The sequence below is a fragment of the Salvia hispanica genome, chromosome 5, assembly GCF_023119035.1.
Source record: "Salvia hispanica cultivar TCC Black 2014 chromosome 5, UniMelb_Shisp_WGS_1.0, whole genome shotgun sequence".
NCBI classification, from domain to species: domain Eukaryota; kingdom Viridiplantae; phylum Streptophyta; class Magnoliopsida; order Lamiales; family Lamiaceae; genus Salvia; species Salvia hispanica.
This window is the reverse complement of record NC_062969.1, coordinates 2,633,410-2,654,783: the sequence shown is the minus strand read 5'-3', so window position 1 is coordinate 2,654,783 and position 21,374 is coordinate 2,633,410. Positions and strand designations below refer to the sequence as shown.

The window sequence follows — 21,374 nt, the reverse complement described above, 5'->3', positions numbered from 1 at the left end:
TATATATATAGAACCAATTTTGACCTTTACTCTTTAATTTAATTAATTGTGGATCAAGATCCTTGGAAAATACACACTACGTTTGGTTTATTATAAGGTGCATTTTATAAAATAATTCAATTTGATTAAATGTTTAATTTATACTATGATTTATTTATCAATAATTCCATCTTCACCTAACCACCCAATTGGATTATTTTTTTTCACATCAATGTGACTGTTTAATCATTCTTCAATACGATATAGTAGAATTTTCAAAATAGTCTTGTAACAATTATTTGAGTTTCTTGTTCTCAATTTTTACATTTTTGCATGATCATTTTTCTTCTAAAAATTCATTTTTGTTACAAGTTACAACCCTTCAATTTATCTTACACCCATGTAACAAGACTCCAAAACTAATGCCATTTTCAGCAATAAGAAAAATATCAACAATACAATCAAAAAGGTGGAAAAAAATCAAAACAAAATCTCAATACTAGAAGGTGGAAAAAGAAGCTCCCAAATTCTAAAACTAATGTAAATATACTACTTGATGGATGAAGGTGGTATAAGAATAAGAGATTGCCAAGGCATGAGAAGAAGCAAAGATGAAGGACCTTTAGTTCCGGAGCCCGATACCAAAATGAAACCGCCCCGTTTTCTGATCATTGAAGGCATACTCGAGCCTCAACGGACCCAAGGGAGAGTCCACACGAATGCCAACACCGTACCCATATCCACTTCCGGGCTTATTTCTTGCCCCAGCAGGATCACCTGATAGCAAGACACAAATTGTGGTGATTGCACAAAATGAGAGATGCAATTACAATAAACAAGAAACCTAGTAAAATATAGCCAAACCTGGAACAGTCGGTCCTGAACCAAGATCAGTTCCATAGTCAGCGAATATGGCCGCTTCTAGAGGCCCCGTCTGCAAAGAGCAACCATAAATTACTGCACAAATACTCATTGGATGGTAAGGAAGGGACTCAATGGAAGCGTTTCTGGTAGGACTAAAATTAATAGACGAAGAAATTCCAAGCAGATTCAATTGCAGAGCTAATAACATGGTTGATGATGTTGTATTGTACAGCAATTCAGCAGCAAACACTAAGTAGTTTCAAAATCAAAGTTCTAGGCTAGGTCAGAGTGCCTATATGTAAAACATGGATGATGGCCAAAACATACCACTGGCAATGATATTTCTCCACTTCCAACCACATACGAGCGACCTGATCCAACAGCTCCTTCTTCGTAGCCTCTAACGCTGTTAGTTCCACCAATCGGAAATGCTTCATGAGGGGGGAATTTACCCACAACATGGCCACCGGACAAGCTATTAAAAACATAAAAAGTGAGTCACATATGACAGATATCCAAAATCAGCAGCCCCTGGAAAATTTCCATAACGAAGATTAACTAAAACAACCGTCTTACCAAAACAGAAATCTAGCAGGTCCCACAGAAAAACCCTGCCTAGAGCGAGCATTTACTCTGTTAAAAACTAGCCACTCTGGAGACAAAGGGATTCCCTGGTCCATGTTCACGACACACTGCATTTTGCCAACATAGCAAGAGTTACTTTGATTACTAATATTTGCAAGAGGAAAGTCTCACTGCGAATGGGAAGCAACTGACCATAGTAGAACCTGGATCACCAGAGCCAGTATATACAGTCTCGAGTTTAGCAAGTAGCATATTATCATGAGAGTTTCCGCTGCAGCAAAGACCAAAAGTGTGCAGTATGAATGGATTGGACTGCAGTATAACGTGTACACTTTGAGGGCATTTACTTTGAATGACATGATGAATTGATAAAAATAACACAAGTTAATCCACTGTTTTTTAATGGACTTTGATGGATTGATTAATTTTTAGCTTCTTTGACTAATCTTATCCTTCAAATGCTCAATCCAATGTTTTATCACTCTATCCTATCACTCAAATTAAATGCCCGCTTACTTAATTTTGGAAAACCTAGAAACTATTAGCCAACAAAATACATACCTTGCTGTAAGTGGACTGCCAAAGAAGTCCCTTATAATAGGATTTCCCTTTTCATCATGAGCACCCGCACGCTGTGACAATGAATTGGTCAATCTAATGAAATCCCCTTATTATAGTTTTATCATTAACTGTGAGACATCTATAACGACGTGTGTTTGAGAAAGAATTGCAAAACTATTCATTTACTACCTACTCCCATACACAGGGAACCTTAAGGCACAAAATTACTAAACCATAGACATGAAGCAAGATAAAATTAGAATTAATGGAATCTTGAAATAAATTATCAATATGAGCCCAAAAGACAAAACAGGAAAAGGGAACAAGGGAATGGGATGTAAATTGTAATCCACACACAAATTCTCATATGTTACCTGAAAAACAAGTCCAGCTGTTCCATTCCACTTTGGTCTGAATGGCCTACTATACTCAATTCCAGCTGTGACACGCCCAATTGTAAGGCCAGTGTTATTGGGTTGGTTTCCGTGGACTAGTGTTCCTGGGGTTCTTGAATTCTGAAAGTGTTTCAGAATAAATTCATTTGGTACAAAATTACTAATAGGGCATTATAAGTGAAAGTTACCTGTATCATGATTGCTCTTGACGTCCTCTTATCATCTCCTTCAATCCAAGGATCGGTGTAGTTCATCCTAAAAATGGAATCAATTTGCCCCCTCTCTAATGATAGATTAATTTTCTGGTTCCGTCCAAAGAGGTTCTTGTGGTATATTGCTATGCTGCAAACAAACAAATGTAGCAAGTTCCTTTGATGAGTAATCAATGTTGTAATAAGGCTACAGTGTAAAATTATTAGTAAAGAAGCATTTCCAGATCGAATTTCAAATAGCATAATATGTTAGTGGAGCAAACAATCTACTGTGGATCCAATCATCAGAATATCCTTAAAACCCTGTACATGGAAGAGATTTTTTTATAACAAGCTGCTAAGTGCTAATTGATTACCTTCCTATCAGTCCAGCTAGAGGCCCACTTGTTATTCTGCAGAGTAAATCAATGTGGATGATTTAGCAACAAGAGAAAAGAAACCGTAACAGAATTCTGCCAACTGCATACATTGAATATTTGACTTACCCACTTGATATTCCACCACCTCCAGAAATTCCTCCTCCGCTTTTACGCTCAACAACATTCATTGCTAAATCAACCTTGCCAATTTCTGAAGCATTCCATATATTAAACATGGAACCAATTATGCACCTTAACACATAGAAGCTGACTCACTAATCACTAAAACAAAGCCTCGAATGCATTTACCACTAGATGGCTGAGGAATAATACTAACATCATCCATGACACCCATTGCCAGCACTGTATCGACATCTCTTTTCCCCTGAATCATACTGTAGACCTACATGACCCAAAAGTGCAAGATTCCATTCCCGATCAACAATAATAACAAAAAAATAGATAGAAATCTCATCTTTAAGAGTCTCAGTTAATTTTCAACTCCAATTTTTGGAAGGGGTTCTGATATTTGCCACTATTCTAAGAACTAAAGCTTCTTTGAAAATTAATAGATTGGTCAGGGACTCGGACAAACATTAAAAGTTGGTGGGTGTTTCTCTAAGAACAGCTATAGAGCAGTTAGTTTAGCCTCTGGACTATGGTAGAATAAAGCATACCGCAAGAAACTAAACCCTACATACCTGTCCCTTCTTGGTAGTAAGTTGTCTGAGTATTGTTTCTGGCCTTGTTTTTCCAACAGTTGGCTCACCACTAACCAAAAATAATGGAAGTCAAGAGATCATAAAATAACATATATCTTCACTTAATATGCAAAAATACTGAAAAAAACGAGTTACATACGTCTTATCAAGGAAACGTATGGAGATATCATTGACCTCCGCTTCTGAGGCTTGTAACTTTATAATACCTCCAGAAAGAATCTCTACTCCTGAAACCTGATAAGAGTGATACATATCAGGAAGTCGTAGTTCAAACTATACCATAGCAAACAAAGCAAGATTACTGCCCACGGAGAGGCATTACAATCTAGCCTCCGAGATATAAAGAACAAACAACATAACTAACCATGCCAAAAAGACCTCTTTCCATGTACCAATTGTCGATGGAGTTTATCACTTCGTCCAGACGCCTGACATTAACAACTTTTCCTGCATAACTTGACACACCAATGGGAGCAGGTCCAACATCAGAAACATTGAGAAATGGAGGGGCATCCATTTTCGAGTAAAAAGTAAAAGCACAAGAAAAACGCACCATATGCATCACGAAATGCATCCTCTATAAACTTTGCCGGAAGAACATTAGCTCCTTCACACACCAACCCTTGAAACTCTTGGTTTTGTTCTACCTTATAAAAGATATACAAACTACAATATCCATCAACAAGCACACATATATACAATCGAAACGAAAAACAGCAATCCAAAGTGACTAAATACCTGAAAAATCAACCGAATTCCATCGCGGGTGTCGACGGCGACGGGCATACAAGACATGAAATAGCCACTGGCGATAATCCGGTGCACATCTTCCTGCACCTCACGAACCGTGAGGGCCGAATTCGCGCGGGAAGCTTTCAAAGCGTTGAGAGCTTCGGCTTCCAAGTCCTTCCTCTCGAGCTCCTCCCCATCCTTGTTCCTCACCAGCACCTCGCTGATTAGAACCCTCTCTTCCTCAGTGGCGCGAGTGCTGCTCACGTTCTTCGACTGAGTCACGGACCCCGCCTCCTCGCCGCCTTTCGACTGCGCCGGCGCCGGCGCAGAGTCAGACAAGGCTAATGCGGCGAAGCAGAAGAGTGGGGGTTTGTTAAAGGCCGCGTTGACAATGTGATTCTTCTTGACAAAAGGTTGGTTTTTTAGGAATTGGGAGATGAAATTGATCGGCTGGGAATCGGCATTGAAATTAAAATTGAAGTTGAAATTGAAGGGCAACTTGGCAAAATTGCTGCGCGCGGAAGAAAAGAGGGAGTGGCGGCGGGGAGGCGGGGAGAACGGCGGCAGTTTGACGGCGGAGGAGACGAAGCGAACCTCGTCGGTATTGGTCATATTCGGCGGCGAAATCGCAGACCCCTCTTTGGTTTTGGAGGGTTTAGAGGGTTTTACCGATTCTGATTAAGCTACGGAAGGAATTTCTACATGTAATCCGTCATTTTCACTCTCAACTGGAGTAGGATTTTGAGCTATCACTACGTTATAGAAGCCCAATGAGGAGTATAAAAGTCTATTCATGTAGACCTGCCTAAGGTTTACTGAACTAGCGGTTAAAACCGAAACCGTAACCGCCGATTATGGTTTCGGACCGAAACCATGAGAATTTATCCGAACTGAAACCGTCGATTTTTGAACCGTGGTTCGGTTCAGGTTCAAAAAATTTCAAACCGAAACCATGCCGGAACAGCCGGTTCCGGACGGTTCCAAACCGGAACTGCGAAAAAGCATCGGAAAACCGTGAAACCAAGCCGGAACCGCAAAAAACTGGTGGTTCGAAACCGTGAATAACCATAAAAAACCATCGGAAAACCGCCGGTTCCGAACCAAAACCGAAACCGGCGGTTTTGGAACCATAACCGTAACCGCGAAACATCATCGCGGTTCGGTTCCGGTTCAACAATTTCCAAAACCGGAGCTGGCGGTTCCGAACCGTAACCGCTGGTTCCTGAACCGTGGGCACCTCTAATTCATGTATTTATTTTGGTTTGACCACTGGTGTTCCTAATCCACCTTCAGTGGAATCGGATTAATCCTGCTCGACCAGACTTGCTCTACTGGACTTGCGGATTAGGCCGAAAGTCTCTCGGCAGAATCGGGCTTGCAGATTAAGGCTGACTTGCTCGACCGGACTTGCGGATTAGGCCGAAAGTCTCCCAGCGGAATCGGGCTTGCAGATTAAGGCTGAAAGTCTCCCGGGCTTGCGGGTTTAGGCCGAAAGTCTCTTAGCGGGTGGTGGGGTTTGAACCCTGATCCGGATTAGGCCGAAAGTCTCCCGACAGAATCGGGCTTGCAGATTAAGGCTGAAAGTCTCCCGGGCTTGCGGATTTAGGCCGAAAGTCTCCTAGCGGGTGGTGGGGTTTGAACTCTAATTCTACTCGACCGAACTTGCGGATTAAGGCCGTGGGGTTTGAACTCATGATCTCAAGGTCATCACAGCTCCGCGCTGCCAACTGCGCTACAATCCGTTGGTAATTTTTAAATACTAATCCATGTGCTTAAAAGATTCATTTTCAAACTTTTCAAAATTGATCTTAATTTATCCAAATTTCATGATTAATTAGTTCTTATTCAGGCATAGACAATTTATCACAATGCCGACTAAGAGAATATTAATTAGTTCAAAACTCATTTTAGCGTAAATTTCACACTAAATATTGATTTCACTCAACCATTCACACTAAACTCAAACTTAAAAGAATATTCTCTGTATTATGCCTTTTTACTCACAAAATTTGAAAAACTTTTAGGTATTGGTTTAGTGTAATTTTTTCTCAAAAACCAAAAATAGGATTGGTTTTTGAGTACTTGGAGCTAAATACTTATCCCATTTTATATTTTAGTGTACCTTTTAAGATGGTCTAAGTATGCCGCTAACAACCAAATCATTAAAAATGACCATTAATAATTATTTAGTTGGAAAGCTAATCTTTTCAAATCCATAATAATCTAATCTGCAAAAAGAAGTGGCAAAGAAAAATTCAATCAAATAAAAACAGTTAATAACGTCTCATCTATATAACGAAATCAAAGAAAACAAGGTTATTCAGAATTTATAGCAAGATTTCAATGCCCTAATTTCAGCCTTAAGAAAAGCTGCCACCTTAAACAACAAGAACAAAATATAAACAAGATCTTTGCCAACATACACATCCAACACATTTCCACTGCAAGTCAGATTTAACCTACAATTACATCAACCTTGAATCAGTCGAAATAATGACAAACTCTACATGTTTTTTCAGTAGCTGTTAGGCCTTGGCTGAGCTAAAGCACTTTATTGCACATCAGACGGACAACAAACGTTCAGCTTTTCTTTAGTTTATCCCCGTAAAAGACAAGTGTGGGGCTGTGGTTCTACCTGTGACGAGCAGCAGCATCGATCCTAGAGTCATCCGCTCTCCATCAATACCAGTGCCAGGTTCATCTTGACACGAAATATCATAAGAATTGTAGTTTGTTCCATGTATTAGTCATCCTTTTTTTGTTCTGCGGGTACAGAAGAGTTGGCGTCCTCTTCAACAGAAAGGTTCACCTCCGTCGCTTGTGTGGATCGCGAAGGATTGGCAGCAGAGTCTTTTGCATCATCAGGGGATTCTCCACTTTCAGTCTTGCAAGTATCAGCAGGCTCATCGGTGGAGGCTGGGGAAGCAGCTGGTTTGTCGGGTTGATCCACTAATTCCACCTGCAGTTCGCCATTGGGTAAAGATGGGAGTTGGTCTGCATCTGATGAGTTTGCGGTATTTGACAGCGGAGGGTTTTCAAAGGAATCGGAACTCTCCCTCCACTCAACCCACTCGGTTGGTTTGTCAGATGAACTTGTCTCACTTTCTCCGGGACCATCCAACAATTCAGTAGGCATGTCATCACCAGCATTTGATTTCTGTTCAGAAGGTTCAGATACAGCAGTATCTGCCAAGTCCTCATCTTCCTCGACAATGACATTATCAGCTCCTCCAACATCATCATGACCTTCAGTGTTGGGGGATGAAGAAGCAACAGGAGCAGTGTCACGCTCACCAGCAGTTCTCCCATCTTCAAACGCAAACCAATTGGAGTTTGTAAACAGAGATCCACTGCAAACAAGATCAAAAATCAACATGAGCTCTAACTAGTTTGTTAAAGAAAATATTTAAATTAATATCGGAAGAGCATTCTGATATATTACTTTAATGGAGACAAAAATGTGACAATCAACTTTCATCAATCTTTCAACTCGTGGAATAAAATTCAACTGTGCAAGTTCAACTACTTACTTTTCCTGGTTATCGCCCAACCTAAGTGAAGAAATAACAACTTCCGCAGATTCATCGTCAAAGTAAACATCCTGAAAAAGTTATTATATGAACATAATTCAATTAAGATTAAATTTGACGATGTTGATATGATAAAATAAAAGGACAGAAATGTGCTACTGATGGTTGTGCATAAGAACTTGGCACAGATATAAGTCCAAGATAGAGAGAGAAGAATACAGCAGAAATTAAATTCTCAAGGTATTCAATGCCGATAAATTTCCTTATATGACACCCAATGAGGACCCTATCTACAAGTCACTAAATACGACTAATAATCAAGACATAATTCTCAGTCATATGAATACCTCATCATCCCGCTCGATAGAACCCTGAGCCTGCAAAAAGCAAACAATTAAACTATTCAGCCAATGGTACATTTTAGCCTTTTAGAGCATCTATTTACTTCTAATCTTCTGGAAAGAACCAATGATAAAATAGAACAGTAGCAGATAAATAACTAAAACAAACCTCATCAATGCCATCATTACTGTAGATTCCATATTGGAAGGCCTGGCTCAAATTATTCGCCAAAGCTGCAACATCATAATCTCTATCTTGGTAATCATCTTCATCACTATCTCTATTCCTATCCTGAAGTGCAGTGGGCCGCCTGCATAATCAGAACAATGAGCCCGCATCCATTACATGAGTTTGAGATTTAGCTAAATAGACTATGCAATTTCAAAATGCTGTAGTCCAAAAGAATAATGCTGAAACAAGACAACCATATCCAAAAGAACTAGAGTCAACATGGGCATAGATGCAACTATGAGCAAAGCCACTTAGGGTAGTACCAATGCAATAACTCAGTTTCTCATGCATAGTCCATTTAGCTAATAACTATATCTCTCCATGCAAAGATGCAGAGACCCAAATTAGTAACACTAACCCGCACGCCCACTGGAGGACATTTTCCACAGCGTTGCGCTTAACCAGGACATTTGTTTGCCAATCAACCCAATCAATATTCTCCTGCCAATGAAAAGGTAACAAATAACTTTTTTTTAAAATGTATCAGAAACTCAACAACATTGATGCCAAGCAAGATTCAAAATATACTGAAAGATTACCATTAAAAGTCTCCCTATACGGGTCCACACAAGGATAAACGCAATGCTACAATGTTAAGATATATGGGTGACAGAAAAAAAAAAAAAAAAAAAAAAAAAAAAAAAAAAAAGTCAACAGACAACTATGCCACCTTCCAGTTGAAGATTGCCATTGGCCAGGAGACAGAGGTGTTTGAAAGCAGCTGTGAAAATTAACAGAAAAATGCAATAACAGACAATCAATAAAGATTGGACAAACCTGCAGAAATGTCTTTATGTCACTGTTGCTATTCCCCAATTGGACAAGTTTATTAGCAATTCGGGTTAGGTGACCAATATTCCCTATCCTGGGTGGTTCTCTTCCCTCCGCAGATACAGTAGGCTGCAAATACATTAATAAAGTTCAATTTTAAGGATGATTGTATTCTTTACCCCATATATAGAAGCCCAAACAATAAAAAAAAAAGGCAAGGAAGCAAATTGATAGACACCCTACAAGTTTTAACTGAGTATCAAATAATTACCTTGCTCGTATCAACAGTCAAAGTGAAGTTTTTTTCGGCTTCGAGAATCCTCCCAACGAGATCACAATCACGAAGCAGATGATCCACAAACTGAGGGTTCTTACTCTCGAGGCAAGATAGTACAATGAGTTCCACGTGATGATGCAAGAAATTATTGAATGGATACCTAAAAATAGAGAGTGATCAGATTTCTCTATTCTCAATAGAAGTTATTAGCATAAGATGGAATTAGGTAAATGACGTACTCGAAAAACAATTCCAGAATACGCTTCACAGCACCCAGCCGGATTAATTCCGTTTCTGCAACTTCATTGCTAACAGAGACCAAGACTGAAATGAACTCTATAATCTACAAGATCCATCATTGTTCAAAATGAGATTTTGGTTAATCAGCATTGGTTAATTATCTTATTAAGACATAATGTAATATGACAGATATACAAGAACGAATTAATATAGAGATGTAGCCAAGTGAAGTATATACAGAATGCACATGAGATTTGCAGTTATTTATTTATTGGACAGAGAAAATTATCAAAGAATCAACATCTGACACCAAACACTCCTTGAACAACAAAAGATGTACCTTCAAACGGCACTTTCCTAGAGGGGGTTGCAATTTGCCATAAGTAGTTAGCAAGATGTGATCCTCTGTTGAAATATCCAAAAGCTTGAGCAAATCACCTGCCAAACAAACCAGTAGAGTTATCAAGCCAATCCCTAATAAACATTTGATAGCGACTAATACCACGCTTTTCACAGAATCTACCCATATAAGCATATTTGAATGGAGACAATAAACAAATGAACCACACATTTTTATTGTAACTTAGTAATGAATCCATAATGGTCTACAGAAAGAAATGACTGAATTGGAAGTTTTCACTTGTTAGTACAACCAATGAAATCTGAGAGCTAACCTAGTCCATCTAGCATGCCTCTGACAGTCTCAGGGCTGGCAGCAGTTTCTGATCCATGTGTCATTTGACGGGTATACATGTAATACGTTCCTGAAGTTAGCCTCTTGGGATCTAGCAATGATATACAGACGGACAGCAAGTTAACCAAAACAGATTTCGGCCGCGAGTCCTCCAGAGCGTGTCGGAACAGTCTTTCGATGAAACTGTGTCAACAATTGGTTCCAACCAAGATAAGAAAACAATGTGACGTGGGAAACCAAGAACCAAAACATGTATAGACAAATAGACCTTGGGCTGGAGATTTTTGAAGCTAGTCCGGACGGAGCATATCGACTGATTGCACAAAGTGTTTCTGCAGCATTAGCATGTACTTCAGGGCAGTCCTGCAAATATAAAATAGAATACAAATCAATACCTCTGTGAAACAAATCAGTCGTATTCATGGGGAATTTGGCATTAAAATAGGCATTGAAAGGTTTCATACGTCAAAGTGCATTCACTTAACACCCCCACCTACAATATGAAAACAAAACTAAACTAGAAAATAAGGTAAAATAAAATTTAACCAAACATAAACAGATAAATATAGTATCATACGAATTAATTAACATATACAAACTGCAAGTAAATCTGTGACTGAATAACTTTTGCTCCACAATAATGAAGGATAATAAGTAAAAGAGGCACAACTATTAACAAACTATAACCCTCAACAATCAGAAAAGAAAATCAATCTCCAGTCATTGCAACACACTCTAAATTAACTAGACCCTAGGGTAAAGAAGACAATGCTGTCAAGTCAGGTTATACATGCTTACTGCAACTTACAGATGAACTATATTTGTCAACAATCATTTCCAGCACATTCATATCTTCCAACCACTGCATAGAGTCCGCGCAGTTGGTATAAATATGTTCATCAGCGCCAATTAGACGAATTAAAACCTGTTCAGCAAGAAACGTATTAGTATTTTAAACAAGTACCCCTGGTAAGCCTGGGTGAGGATGGAGTTTTCGAGGAAGGATTGTACAACAGCATACCTCCATTATAGATGTAATTCCAATTAGATCAACTAGCCTTTTAATGATATCCTGATGATCCTAAAAAAACATGAAAGAAGCTCCTTGGTAAATGCAATTAGGTAGTGTAGGGCAGTAAGTAGGACGATGAAAGAGGAAATTAAATTCCTACATACTTACATTAAACAATTTAGACAAAAGAGTAATGAATTTTACATTTATTTAGAACAATATCTAAGAAATGGAATTATAGAAATCATGAATATAAACCCTGGAATGACTGAAACAAGTTAGTGTGCTGAAACAGGAAAAAAGTTATGCATTTAGGAATTAAGGTCTCTAAAAACATGAAAATAGACTGTAAAGTAAGAGAGAACATGCTCCTTCTTTGTTTGGAATGATACTTCCAGCAACTTCTCAGTTTAGAAGGACGCAACAATGTAGAATAAGAGAGAATAGGTAAACAGACTGTAAAATAGAGAATTATTTCCATCCCCATTACTATGCATAATGTTGAAACATTAACAAAAGGCTTAAATTATGTGTCTTTATGTTCATATAAACTATATTTGTCATTCAGATGATAAACATAATGAGTACTGCTTTATCAGCACGCAAAAATAGCAGATTTATAAATACAATTGAACTCACTCGTATGTAATTTGTTAAAGGAGTTGTCTTCCGCAGCAAGAGGCACACAACAACCTGGAATATTTTGATATCAAGGCATCAAAAAAACCAGCAAGAAATTCAAAATAACCAAAACAACGATAAGCAACATAATTTGTCATTGATTCATTTGTTGATAAACCGTACCTTGCTGAAATAACCAGCCAACAAAGTGCTATGGGGACGCTCGGGTTCCAGGAAAGAAAACAGCATGTCCATTAACTGTGAACCAAAATAAGGAGGTAACTGGTGTAGTTTCATAAAAAAAATGCCTAAATTTGAGAGAGACGAAACGAGATGACCGAAAAGAAAGAAGAAGACAGCATTGCAAATTCCAACCTCCTCATCCTCTATCAAGGCTTTGAGAATTATATCAACCTCACAAGTGAAAATCTCACAAGCAACGAAAGGTAACCTGTTGAGAGAAAGAGAAAAATACATAAGTCGTATTTATTTGAATGCAATGCACTGTAGAATTTTTATTGAGAGGATATTGGTATGAAGATGATTGGAAACAAAATACAGGTAGAACATATATGATGTGTGCTTACTTGAAAGTTCGTTCTTTTTCAGCTCCTACTGGAGGCTCTTCCACTATGTATTGAACTAGTTGTTTTACATTAGCTCTTTCCCGCAAACTGCAAGAAAGCGAGGCTATTAGCTGAAAGTACGCCAGCAAAGAAAAGGGTGTTATATCCAATTATTACCAAAAAATTATGACTGGACTTTAGCAATAAAATATAGTTCCCATGATTGCAGCAGAGAAAGAAAACAGTTCATTTTTAGAGATCAATCAATAACCCATGAAGAATCAGTTACTACACAAACTACTTAGCTAGAATCAAATCAATTATAATGTTCTCCCCCTCTCGTCTTAACCTATATAACAGAGTCTTTTTTACTTATAGCATGAGCTGGTGAGCATTTGTGCCCATTACTGCGTAAAACATTACATAAGAATACTCAGAGATGCTATACTATTCTATACTATATATAGAACAAACATTTGATATACTCAATTACGAACACCTAGATCTCCCACCCCAAATGGTCAATACAGTGATTAGAAATCATAAAAAATGTTTAAATACAGAGAAAATAGACTATCACAACAAATTTTTGGGGCAAGTGAAATTGGATCTCACAAATTAATGAGGCGGCCATTGAGAGCTTTGCATTCCTGGATGATTTCATCCTCATCCAATAGCTCCTCCAGCGTAAAATCATCTTTATCCAATATGGTCTCCACCTGATATTAACACGGTAAGAAAGCAATAAACATTGCATACTCAATCATCCCAAAGAGTAATCATACTTAAATAGTATTAGCATGGCATCATAAAATAAAACAAATACCATTCCCAATTCTGAGCATAAAGTGCAGTCCGCTATAAATTTGTAAAACTATACCAATATAAATTGTAGGTTCACAGTCGAAGTCAGAGAAGGGTAAATAAAAGATAAATGTCTTCCCAGATCATCCTTCCACCAATAAAAGGTTCTACGGTTATGTTCAAAGAAAGACTACGAATCTCACTCAACTCACTCCATTGTACTGATTTCCTACTTCCAGCTTTTTGTAGTTATTTTTTCTCAATCAAATAAGGTATAAATCTCACTAACATGGAATCTCCTGCCTAGCCTATTCAAAATAGAGAATCCATCCTACAAATACCACCGGAACGAGTTTAGGAACACGACAACAGGAAAGTCCGCATCGATCTGTAAAACCTACACATGGCAACCACGTGTGACACTCTACTAGGCCAATGTTACATCTCCAATCAAGAGAGCTCCGCCACTGCACATGGCTAACAGACACCACTAAATAACGCAAGACTCCACCGGTAGAGTCTCCCCAATGAAAAAAGCCCCATTTCTACCCAACAAATCTCAACAGCAATCCAGAAAACGAAACCCAACGTCCAACAAACAGCATGCCAACAAGATTCGATCCAACAAACTATCGAATAAACAAGATCGCAGGCACTCACTGGGGATGCAGTGGAGAGACCAGCCATGCGCCAGAACATGTTGAGTTCCGATCGAATTGCAGAATTGTACTCAGATCTGTCCACTCAAAAACCCTAGCTCACACACCCCGCTAAAACTCCGAATCACAATCTCTGATTCAATAAAATCCCTACAATTTCAACCCAAATCAATCACAACTCGCAAACCTTTTGGATAATCCAAGACACAAGCACCCGCGGATTCTTGTGTTGGATTCAATTTCACAGAAATATTTCACTCAATAGATAATGAGATGAATATGTGAAACTATATTACCTGCGGATGTGTGTGGGAGAAATTTTGAGATTTTTTCGGAATTTACAGAAAAAAATATCAATAAACCGGAAATAAATATCCGTTATTCAATTAACCATAGTTTTGAATCTTTTAATTTATGTATGTGTGTATAATTACCACGTGTGTATTTTTTTGACTTATTTTGTGTCATCTATCATCTACTATACTTTTAACTAATAGTAGTATAATACCATGACCTGACGTCATAAGAAAATTATTGGAGATTAGTTTCAACCTGAATTAGTAGTTAAGTTAAACTCATTAATTTAAGAGTGACAAAGGAATAATAGTTTTTCTAAGAAATGTAATTCATGGGGTATTGGTTTAAGTCTCTTTCACAATAACTTTTGTAGGTCAATTATAGGATAATGATGATTTGAATTGAATTTTAAATTATGTGGTTTTGGTTCGTGCTTCTTGTTAAAAATAACAAAGTCGCTTTTACTGCATGTCCAATAAGTATATGTTAAATCTGAAATGAATCTTGATTTTAACTCGAGATAACAAAAAATGTGTCAAAGGGGAGGAGGGATGATACGAAAGAGGATGAAATGATAGTGCTGAAGGCAGCAAGAAGACATATTGGTGATGGTGAGGAGGACAAGGTGCAGACGGCGGGCTTTGGGCACGTGATGGGTGGAGGAGGCAGCAACGATGGAAAGAATGATATGCGCACATTATGAGTATACGTAATTGGATCAAAATTTAGAAAAAAAAATGACTATGAATAAAGAATCTCGCGTGTACAATATATCATACTTATCTTTGTGCTAATAATATCAACAAGTTATTTATTTTACTCCAATATAAGTAATTCGTAGTATTATTTTTATGATCATCCCATTATTAGTAGCCATTTTAAAAAATGAATTATATACTTGTAGATAAGAAAATAATGAGATTTAGAAATAGGTAGTATGGAGTATCATAACTCTAGAAGCTTTAAATACAAAATACAAATTTCATAATTTGCATATTCAAATGAAACAATCCAACACCATATTAGTGTTTCGAATAAAAATGATAGCCATATCCAGACAGAAGTAGTCTTTTTTTAGTAATCTTGGTTTAAAAGTTTGAGCAATCAAAAAAAAGGGCAGTTTAGTAATTAGACCGCAAAGGGCACCCGAGTAAATTCCCTCCAGATTTAAGGCGAACCAGTTGGCGTGTTCTGATTGGCCACACGACTCTCACGCACCAAGTACAACTGCTGCCCTTCTCCAAACACGGCGGCGCCGCCACCGCCGCCGACGTTTTGCGCCGCCCCTCCGCTCATGTAAATGGAAAGAAGGCTGTCGTCCGTGGCCCCAGCTCCACTCGACGAGAGATTGTTCCCGCCGGACTCCCCAACTCGCCGCGGAGAAGCCGTGGTGGAGCACTCTCCTCCGCCGCCGCCCAAGAAGCTGCAGCTCGGCGTCGCCGCCACACTCCTCCCCCCGCCGCCGCAGAGCGGACACGAAGTCGCCCCCTATCAACCGCAGCCACCGATTATTTACACTAGCAAAAAAAAACTAATGCAAAAAAAAAAAAAAAAATTACGGCGGAGGTGGCGGCGGCGGCGGCGGAGCGGTAGGTGGTGCCGTCGTTGTCGACGGTCCATCCGGCCTCCTGAGCGAGGTGGCGGAGGACCTCGTTGATGTCGGCGCGGGGGGAGAGGCGGTAGCCGCCGTGCTTGCGGAGGCCGTGGAAGATGTTGGTGGTGATGGAGCGGCGCTGCCTCTCCCTCATCTTGGTCCGCTCTCTCTCGAGAGCGCTCCGGCCATTGGCGCTTCGGCCGCCCTCCTTCATCATCAATCTCTCGTTTTCTTCAGTGTGTGTTGTGTTGTGTGATAATGATTTATTTGTGGCATGAAAAGCTTGTTTTGGTTGCATGAAAGGGTCGTGGCTTGAGGAGTTAAGACAGTCAAAATGCATGTACTTTTGCTCAACGTACACATGGCAGTAGAGGGACCAAAATTTTATTCTCTTTTCATGGAACTTTTGTTTTATATGGGTCGGGTTAGAATACAAATTTTTGAATCGAGACGGTCCATTGATCGAATGAAAACTTGGCATGAACTTGCCCGAATGATCTGTGCTGGATAGCTCGTCGCCCTCATTTTTACCATGGCACGATTTACATGATGTACAAAGAGAATTTGTGTGAAACGAATTCAGAATAGAAGAAAATGGCTATCCTTACTTGGTTACTCCTTAGGCAACTCAAGGTCCGGTCTTTGATCAAGAGCTTCGATTGCTGAGTTATCAGGAAATGCATCTGGAATTCTGGATAGGTTGCTGCAATCTTGTTCTTCAGGCTCCTACAAACTAAATTAGAAGAAACGTGCATCGGCTTTCATAAAAATGTGGCGAATAAGACTTTCACGCAACGAAATTGTATTACAATGACAGGGTCATGGAGTATTATTTTTTGCAAATTTCCTTTAGGCAGACCTTGTATGCTCTAATCTTATGTTATACTATGAAGTTCACTACTCCCTCCGTCCCATAAAAGTTGAGTCGTATTCCTTTTTAGTCCGTCCAAATAAAGTTGAGTCATTTCCTTTTTTAACAAAAGATAAAACATCTAATCACTCTTACTTTATTCCATCATTTACTTTACTCTCTCTTATCTTTCCTACTTTTTTCATCTCTCCTATTTATTTAATATAAATTCTTAATCTCCGTGCCCAAAAGTTTTGTCTCAACTTTTATGGGACGGAGGGAGTACAAAACTTGTTCCACTCCTTTTTAGAACACACCATCTTAGCTTACTTGGTATAGGTGTTATTGAAGAGGACTATTATGTGCAAAGCAAATTAAAAGCTTCCCTCATGTTGTTTCTCTCTCCACATGAATCACGCATCCACTTCGACATACAAGATCCTCTGCTTCAAATTAAGTGCTTAGGGAAAATCATTGATATGATAACCAAAATTTTCAAACAAACTCCTCTGTAATTTTTGACAGCAGCAAGCACATTCTGTCAAACTATGAATCTTATCTAATCCATATTGCTAAAGAAGCTTCTAAATTCATCATAAAATATCCCATAAACAGATTTCCAAGCCGAGATGTTCAATATCCTTCTTCGAAGAATGTAAAGCTGATCTGCCCTATCTCAGTTTGAACTTTGATCCTTCTATTTGAAATCTATGTTTGTGAACAGAAACCTCTCAAATAAAATGGTGGAAGATTACTCACATGAAGCTGAATGTCATCAAATTCATCCCTTGATTACGAATTTACGAGACAACGATGAACCGACAAAATTATACAATTAAACAGACTAGGTATTGTGATGGGGAGACCTAATCATGGCACCAACAATTTATTTACAGCCGAACAGGATAAAGTTCAATCTGCCATTGTCATCATCAAACATACCCACACATTTCACAGGCTCTATCATCACCATCAATCATAAAACATTATCACTAATCCAAAAGGCAAGGAACACAAGTTAACTCTGCAAACATCTAAATAAGGCAAGTACTGTAGATAACAACGAATCAACCTACAAACCATCATTTTTAGCATCATAAACTGTGGGGAATCGAAAGTGGAAAGCCAAAAACGGAGAATTCGGCATACCTCAGCTTCAGAAAGATGTGATCCAGATCCGATTTCATGGATCGCAGAGGCGCGTGTTCTTCGCAAAATCAGCATGCACTTCCATGAAGCAATTCTCCGAATACTCGTTAAAGTGGGACAACACTGCATTGCTGTCTGGCAATCTCCCCAATCTGCGAATTCAACTCTTAGAGCTACAAATTTCTGCAAATTTATGGCTGAAAAAAAACAATTGAGAAGAAGATATTTAATCGAGTATAACGCCCGAAAATTGTTGGCGTCAATCAATACATACACATACATACATGAGATTTTGTGATTGTTTGATCGAATCTAAATCATGAGAATCAACTAGAGTTCTAAATTCCCTCGAAATTTCGCTGGATGCCGATTCTATCGACTCCTTTTCTGAATCCGCCATTTTCATCACTCTTTCTTCTTCCTCGTTTTGGAGTAAATATCCGAAACTGGGCCTAAATTTGGGATATATTTAGCGGGCTTGAAATTGGGCCTCAATCATGGATATGTAAATAGAATATTTGGGCTTTTAATATTTGGATTTTCATAAAGTCCAATTAAGTAATTTCCATTGATATTGTGCAAAATGGTTTTGAATGTGTTATTCACCGAAATGAGAGTGGTGGTTGATTTGTAGGTGTCAATGAGTGAGTTAGTGGAGCCCGGCATGGCCCGGGTTCGATATGGGTTGGGCTAAGATTGTTCGACGAAAAAATAGGATGCGCACTTGGGATGGGCCTAGCCCTTGGCCGGCCCACTTCAAAATTCTAAATTTTGTTTTATACTACTATATGTATGTAGTGAAATGGTTAGTGTTGTTTGGTCTAATGAATTAGATCCTTGGAGCTAGGATGAGGCAATGCATAACAAGGATATCTCTTGTAAGAAAAGAATGTTATCCAAGTTACAATTCATATTTGATAAGGAGGTTTATGATCTTGTAATCCATCTAGAAGGCTACATGTAGCTGGATATATCTAAGTTTGTGAAAAAACTTAGTTCGATCATGCCCGCTTTTATCTTTGGGCCTAGGTCGAGCCAAGCATCACCGAGCCTTAACCAAAGTTGGGAAAATTAACCCATTTGGTACCTCTATGTTTGTGTCTGATAATGAAGCGTGACTCAGTTGGTAAGACGTTTCCCTTTAATCAATAGGTTAGGGGTTCGAGTCACCACATAGATAAATAGAGAATCATTATTGATAATTTTTGAAAAAAAAAATACCTTTACGTCCGTGCCTTACCCAAACTTCATGTTACTAATCATTTCCATTTGTTGACTCAAATTATGGAATTAACCAAATAGCTAATATTCTTTTATATCTGAAACTAATCAAATAATAAAACGACGACATGATCGACATCCAATAGTACTTGCCATTTGCCGCATGCGATATTAACCTATAACACTTTCACTAATGACACATTAATCTTCATTCATGCATGTTGTTAAAAAAATCATTTACGGCATGAATTTATAATAATGAATCATGAATGTCAACAAAAATTCGCAATGATACAAACATTTAGTTGTTCATAGTAAAGATAGTGCACTCATCTTCAATTTAAAACTAATAATTTGTTCAATATGAAGTTTGTTTATGAAGTAAGATAGTAATAATATTAAGTTACTTTAATATTCGGTTTGGATATAAGATAACAATGAGATACGATATTGAATAAGTCGAGTTTATCTAAGATTAAATTAGTTGTATGGAGTTAGATTGTTAATTATGAGATCTAATGTAATCTTAGGCTCTTAGCATTGTGGAGATGTTCCAAAATACATGTCACGGATTGAATTTGTGCAAAATTGGCAACCGAACAGAAGATAAGATTAAACATAATGCTATTTGGTTACAAGTAAATATGACAACACAACGAACCATTATTGTTATACACCAGTATCCACTAGTAACCCAAGGGGTGTGCTCGAGTGGCATGGGACTCGTCCATCCTTAACCAAATGGTCAGAGGATCGATCATTGCCTTTGGGTATGGAGCAGCTTTAAATCCTTGGGCCAACTGTCCCACCCATTGAGGTGTCTACAAATCAGCGAGGGGAATATTCACCGGGCCCGCCGATGGATACCCTTGGTAATTAAAATATATATATATATATAGGGGTGCATTAAAGTCCTTACACCCTCTTAGTCTTAAACATAACACTAATATCAATTCTTGGATTATAGATTTGGATGGTGGTGATTGAAAGTATCCGCGCTACATTAATTCATTTGTAAGCTACATTACGAGGGTGAAATGGGAATGAGAGAATTTGAAGGATCAGTTTTAAACTGCATATCCATGATTTCCGCCATTCTAATTACAACTGACGATACACATTTCCTCTTTCTCACCACCAATTCACAATTTCACCACCAATTTACCATTTCGCCTCCTCAGTTTCTCTCTCTCGTCAAAACCCAAACCTCCCCAATTTGTGAAAAATAAACCCTAGCTTCACTTTTTTGTTCCGATTTGACGATGCCGCCGGACACTGCAGTAGAAATCGACGTTGTATTGTGTCGATTGAATACATCAGATCCACTGGTTGTCCCGATTTGAAGACGTCGTCGAATAGGGTAGGCGAAATCGACGACCTTTGCCTCGTTATTTCTAGAAATTTAAATCGTGGCTGACGATCAGGGTAGGAAAACGACGATTGGACTTATATTAATCAGTGATTTTATGTGTTTTTAATCATCATTGCATTGAATCTTGTTGGTTACGGTGCACTGGTATATATTTTTGTTTAGTTATTCATTAATTAGATCAAATGGTTGTCAAATCTACATGGGTATTTACTCAGTTTTGTGGAATTGTAAATCGTTGTTAGTTTTTGTTAATTCTTTCATTACTCTAGTGACTTATGATTTGAATCAGTAACATTACCATTTTTGTCAATTGAATCTTGATAGAGTTACTTTGGTCATTTGCAGTAACATCGTGTAGCAAAATAAAACTGACAACATGGTGAAGAGAGGATTACGTTACAAGAGCTAACCAATTCAAAACATAGGTGATCGAATAGCTATATTATTTACTACTTAAATGTTACATTGTTTCTGCAAAAATGTACATTAAGTGCTACTTACATTATTTAACCCAATTTTTACATTACTTCATACTAATGTGCTACATTATTTTGTATTATAGTATGATCTTTTACTTTTTAAAATTTTTCTATACATTATTTACTCAAATCTGTCCATTATTCATACTGATGTGCTACATTATTGTGTGTTACATTATTTACCAATATTCACACATTGTTGCATCAAATATTTACATTATTTTACACTAATATGTTACATTATTATTTCTTATTG

The 21,374-nt window shown here is 38.2% G+C and overlaps 3 protein-coding genes and 1 pseudogene across 3 annotated transcripts; all 4 read right to left on the bottom strand.

Annotated features, from left to right (window-relative positions):
• Positions 1-382: 382 nt before the first annotated feature.
• LOC125191397 (outer envelope protein 80, chloroplastic) lies at positions 383-5,146 on the bottom strand. The gene is made up of 16 exons (XM_048088950.1): positions 4,416-5,146; positions 4,231-4,324; positions 4,042-4,124; positions 3,817-3,911; positions 3,657-3,726; positions 3,265-3,358; positions 3,082-3,166; positions 2,953-2,988; positions 2,573-2,726; positions 2,364-2,504; positions 1,990-2,060; positions 1,621-1,699; positions 1,420-1,535; positions 1,171-1,318; positions 844-913; positions 383-756 (listed from the first exon to the last, which is right to left on the bottom strand). Exons 1-16 carry the CDS (start codon positions 5,019-5,021, stop codon positions 602-604), a joined length of 2,097 nt encoding a protein of 698 aa, XP_047944907.1. The 5' UTR covers positions 5,022-5,146; the 3' UTR covers positions 383-601.
• Positions 5,147-6,682: 1,536 nt separating this feature from the next.
• LOC125188429 (serine/threonine-protein phosphatase 6 regulatory subunit 1-like) lies at positions 6,683-14,434 on the bottom strand. Its single transcript, XM_048085263.1, has 19 exons — positions 14,158-14,434; positions 13,309-13,412; positions 12,715-12,801; positions 12,503-12,578; positions 12,311-12,385; positions 12,146-12,199; positions 11,516-11,575; positions 11,303-11,419; positions 10,763-10,857; positions 10,475-10,677; positions 10,141-10,238; positions 9,800-9,903; positions 9,555-9,720; positions 9,290-9,412; positions 8,871-8,953; positions 8,450-8,591; positions 8,287-8,316; positions 7,940-8,010; positions 6,683-7,759 (listed from the first exon to the last, which is right to left on the bottom strand). The coding sequence occupies exons 1-19, from the start codon at positions 14,194-14,196 to the stop codon at positions 7,153-7,155; spliced, it is 2,334 nt and encodes a 777-aa protein (XP_047941220.1). The 5' UTR covers positions 14,197-14,434; the 3' UTR covers positions 6,683-7,152.
• Positions 14,435-15,620: 1,186 nt separating this feature from the next.
• On the bottom strand, positions 15,621-16,261 carry LOC125188257 (protein BZR1 homolog 4-like). Its single transcript, XM_048085025.1, has 2 exons — positions 16,103-16,261; positions 15,621-15,941 (listed from the first exon to the last, which is right to left on the bottom strand). Exons 1-2 carry the CDS (start codon positions 16,259-16,261, stop codon positions 15,621-15,623), a joined length of 480 nt encoding a protein of 159 aa, XP_047940982.1.
• A 153-nt stretch (positions 16,262-16,414) lies between these two features.
• On the bottom strand, positions 16,415-18,459 carry LOC125186980 (annotated as a pseudogene).
• Positions 18,460-21,374: the final 2,915 nt, after the last annotated feature.

Excerpts from the sequence above, each read along its gene's own strand:
- LOC125191397 (XM_048088950.1), bottom strand. The coding sequence starts at position 5,021 with ATGACCAATACCGACGAGGTTCGCTTCGTCTCCTCCGCCGTCAAACTG. Across the intron at positions 3,912-4,041 it reads AAAGAGGTCTTTTTGGCATG|GTTTCAGGAGTAGAGATTCT; the intron begins GTTAGTTATGTT and ends CACTCTTATCAG. Across the intron at positions 3,359-3,656 it reads TTACTACCAAGAAGGGACAG|GTCTACAGTATGATTCAGGG; the intron begins GTATGTAGGGTT and ends TGGGTCATGTAG.
- LOC125188429 (XM_048085263.1), bottom strand. The coding sequence starts at position 14,196 with ATGTTCTGGCGCATGGCTGGTCTCTCCACTGCATCCCCA. Across the intron at positions 9,413-9,554 it reads TGACTGTTGATACGAGCAAG|CCTACTGTATCTGCGGAGGG; the intron begins GTAATTATTTGA and ends ATGTATTTGCAG. Across the intron at positions 8,954-9,289 it reads ACATAAAGACATTTCTGCAG|GAGAATATTGATTGGGTTGA; the intron begins GTTTGTCCAATC and ends TTTCATTGGCAG.
- LOC125188257 (XM_048085025.1), bottom strand. The coding sequence starts at position 16,261 with ATGAAGGAGGGCGGCCGAAGCGCCAATGGCCGGAGCGCTCTCGAGAGA. Across the intron at positions 15,942-16,102 it reads CCCGCGCCGACATCAACGAG|GGGGCGACTTCGTGTCCGCT; the intron begins GTCCTCCGCCAC and ends TGCGGTTGATAG.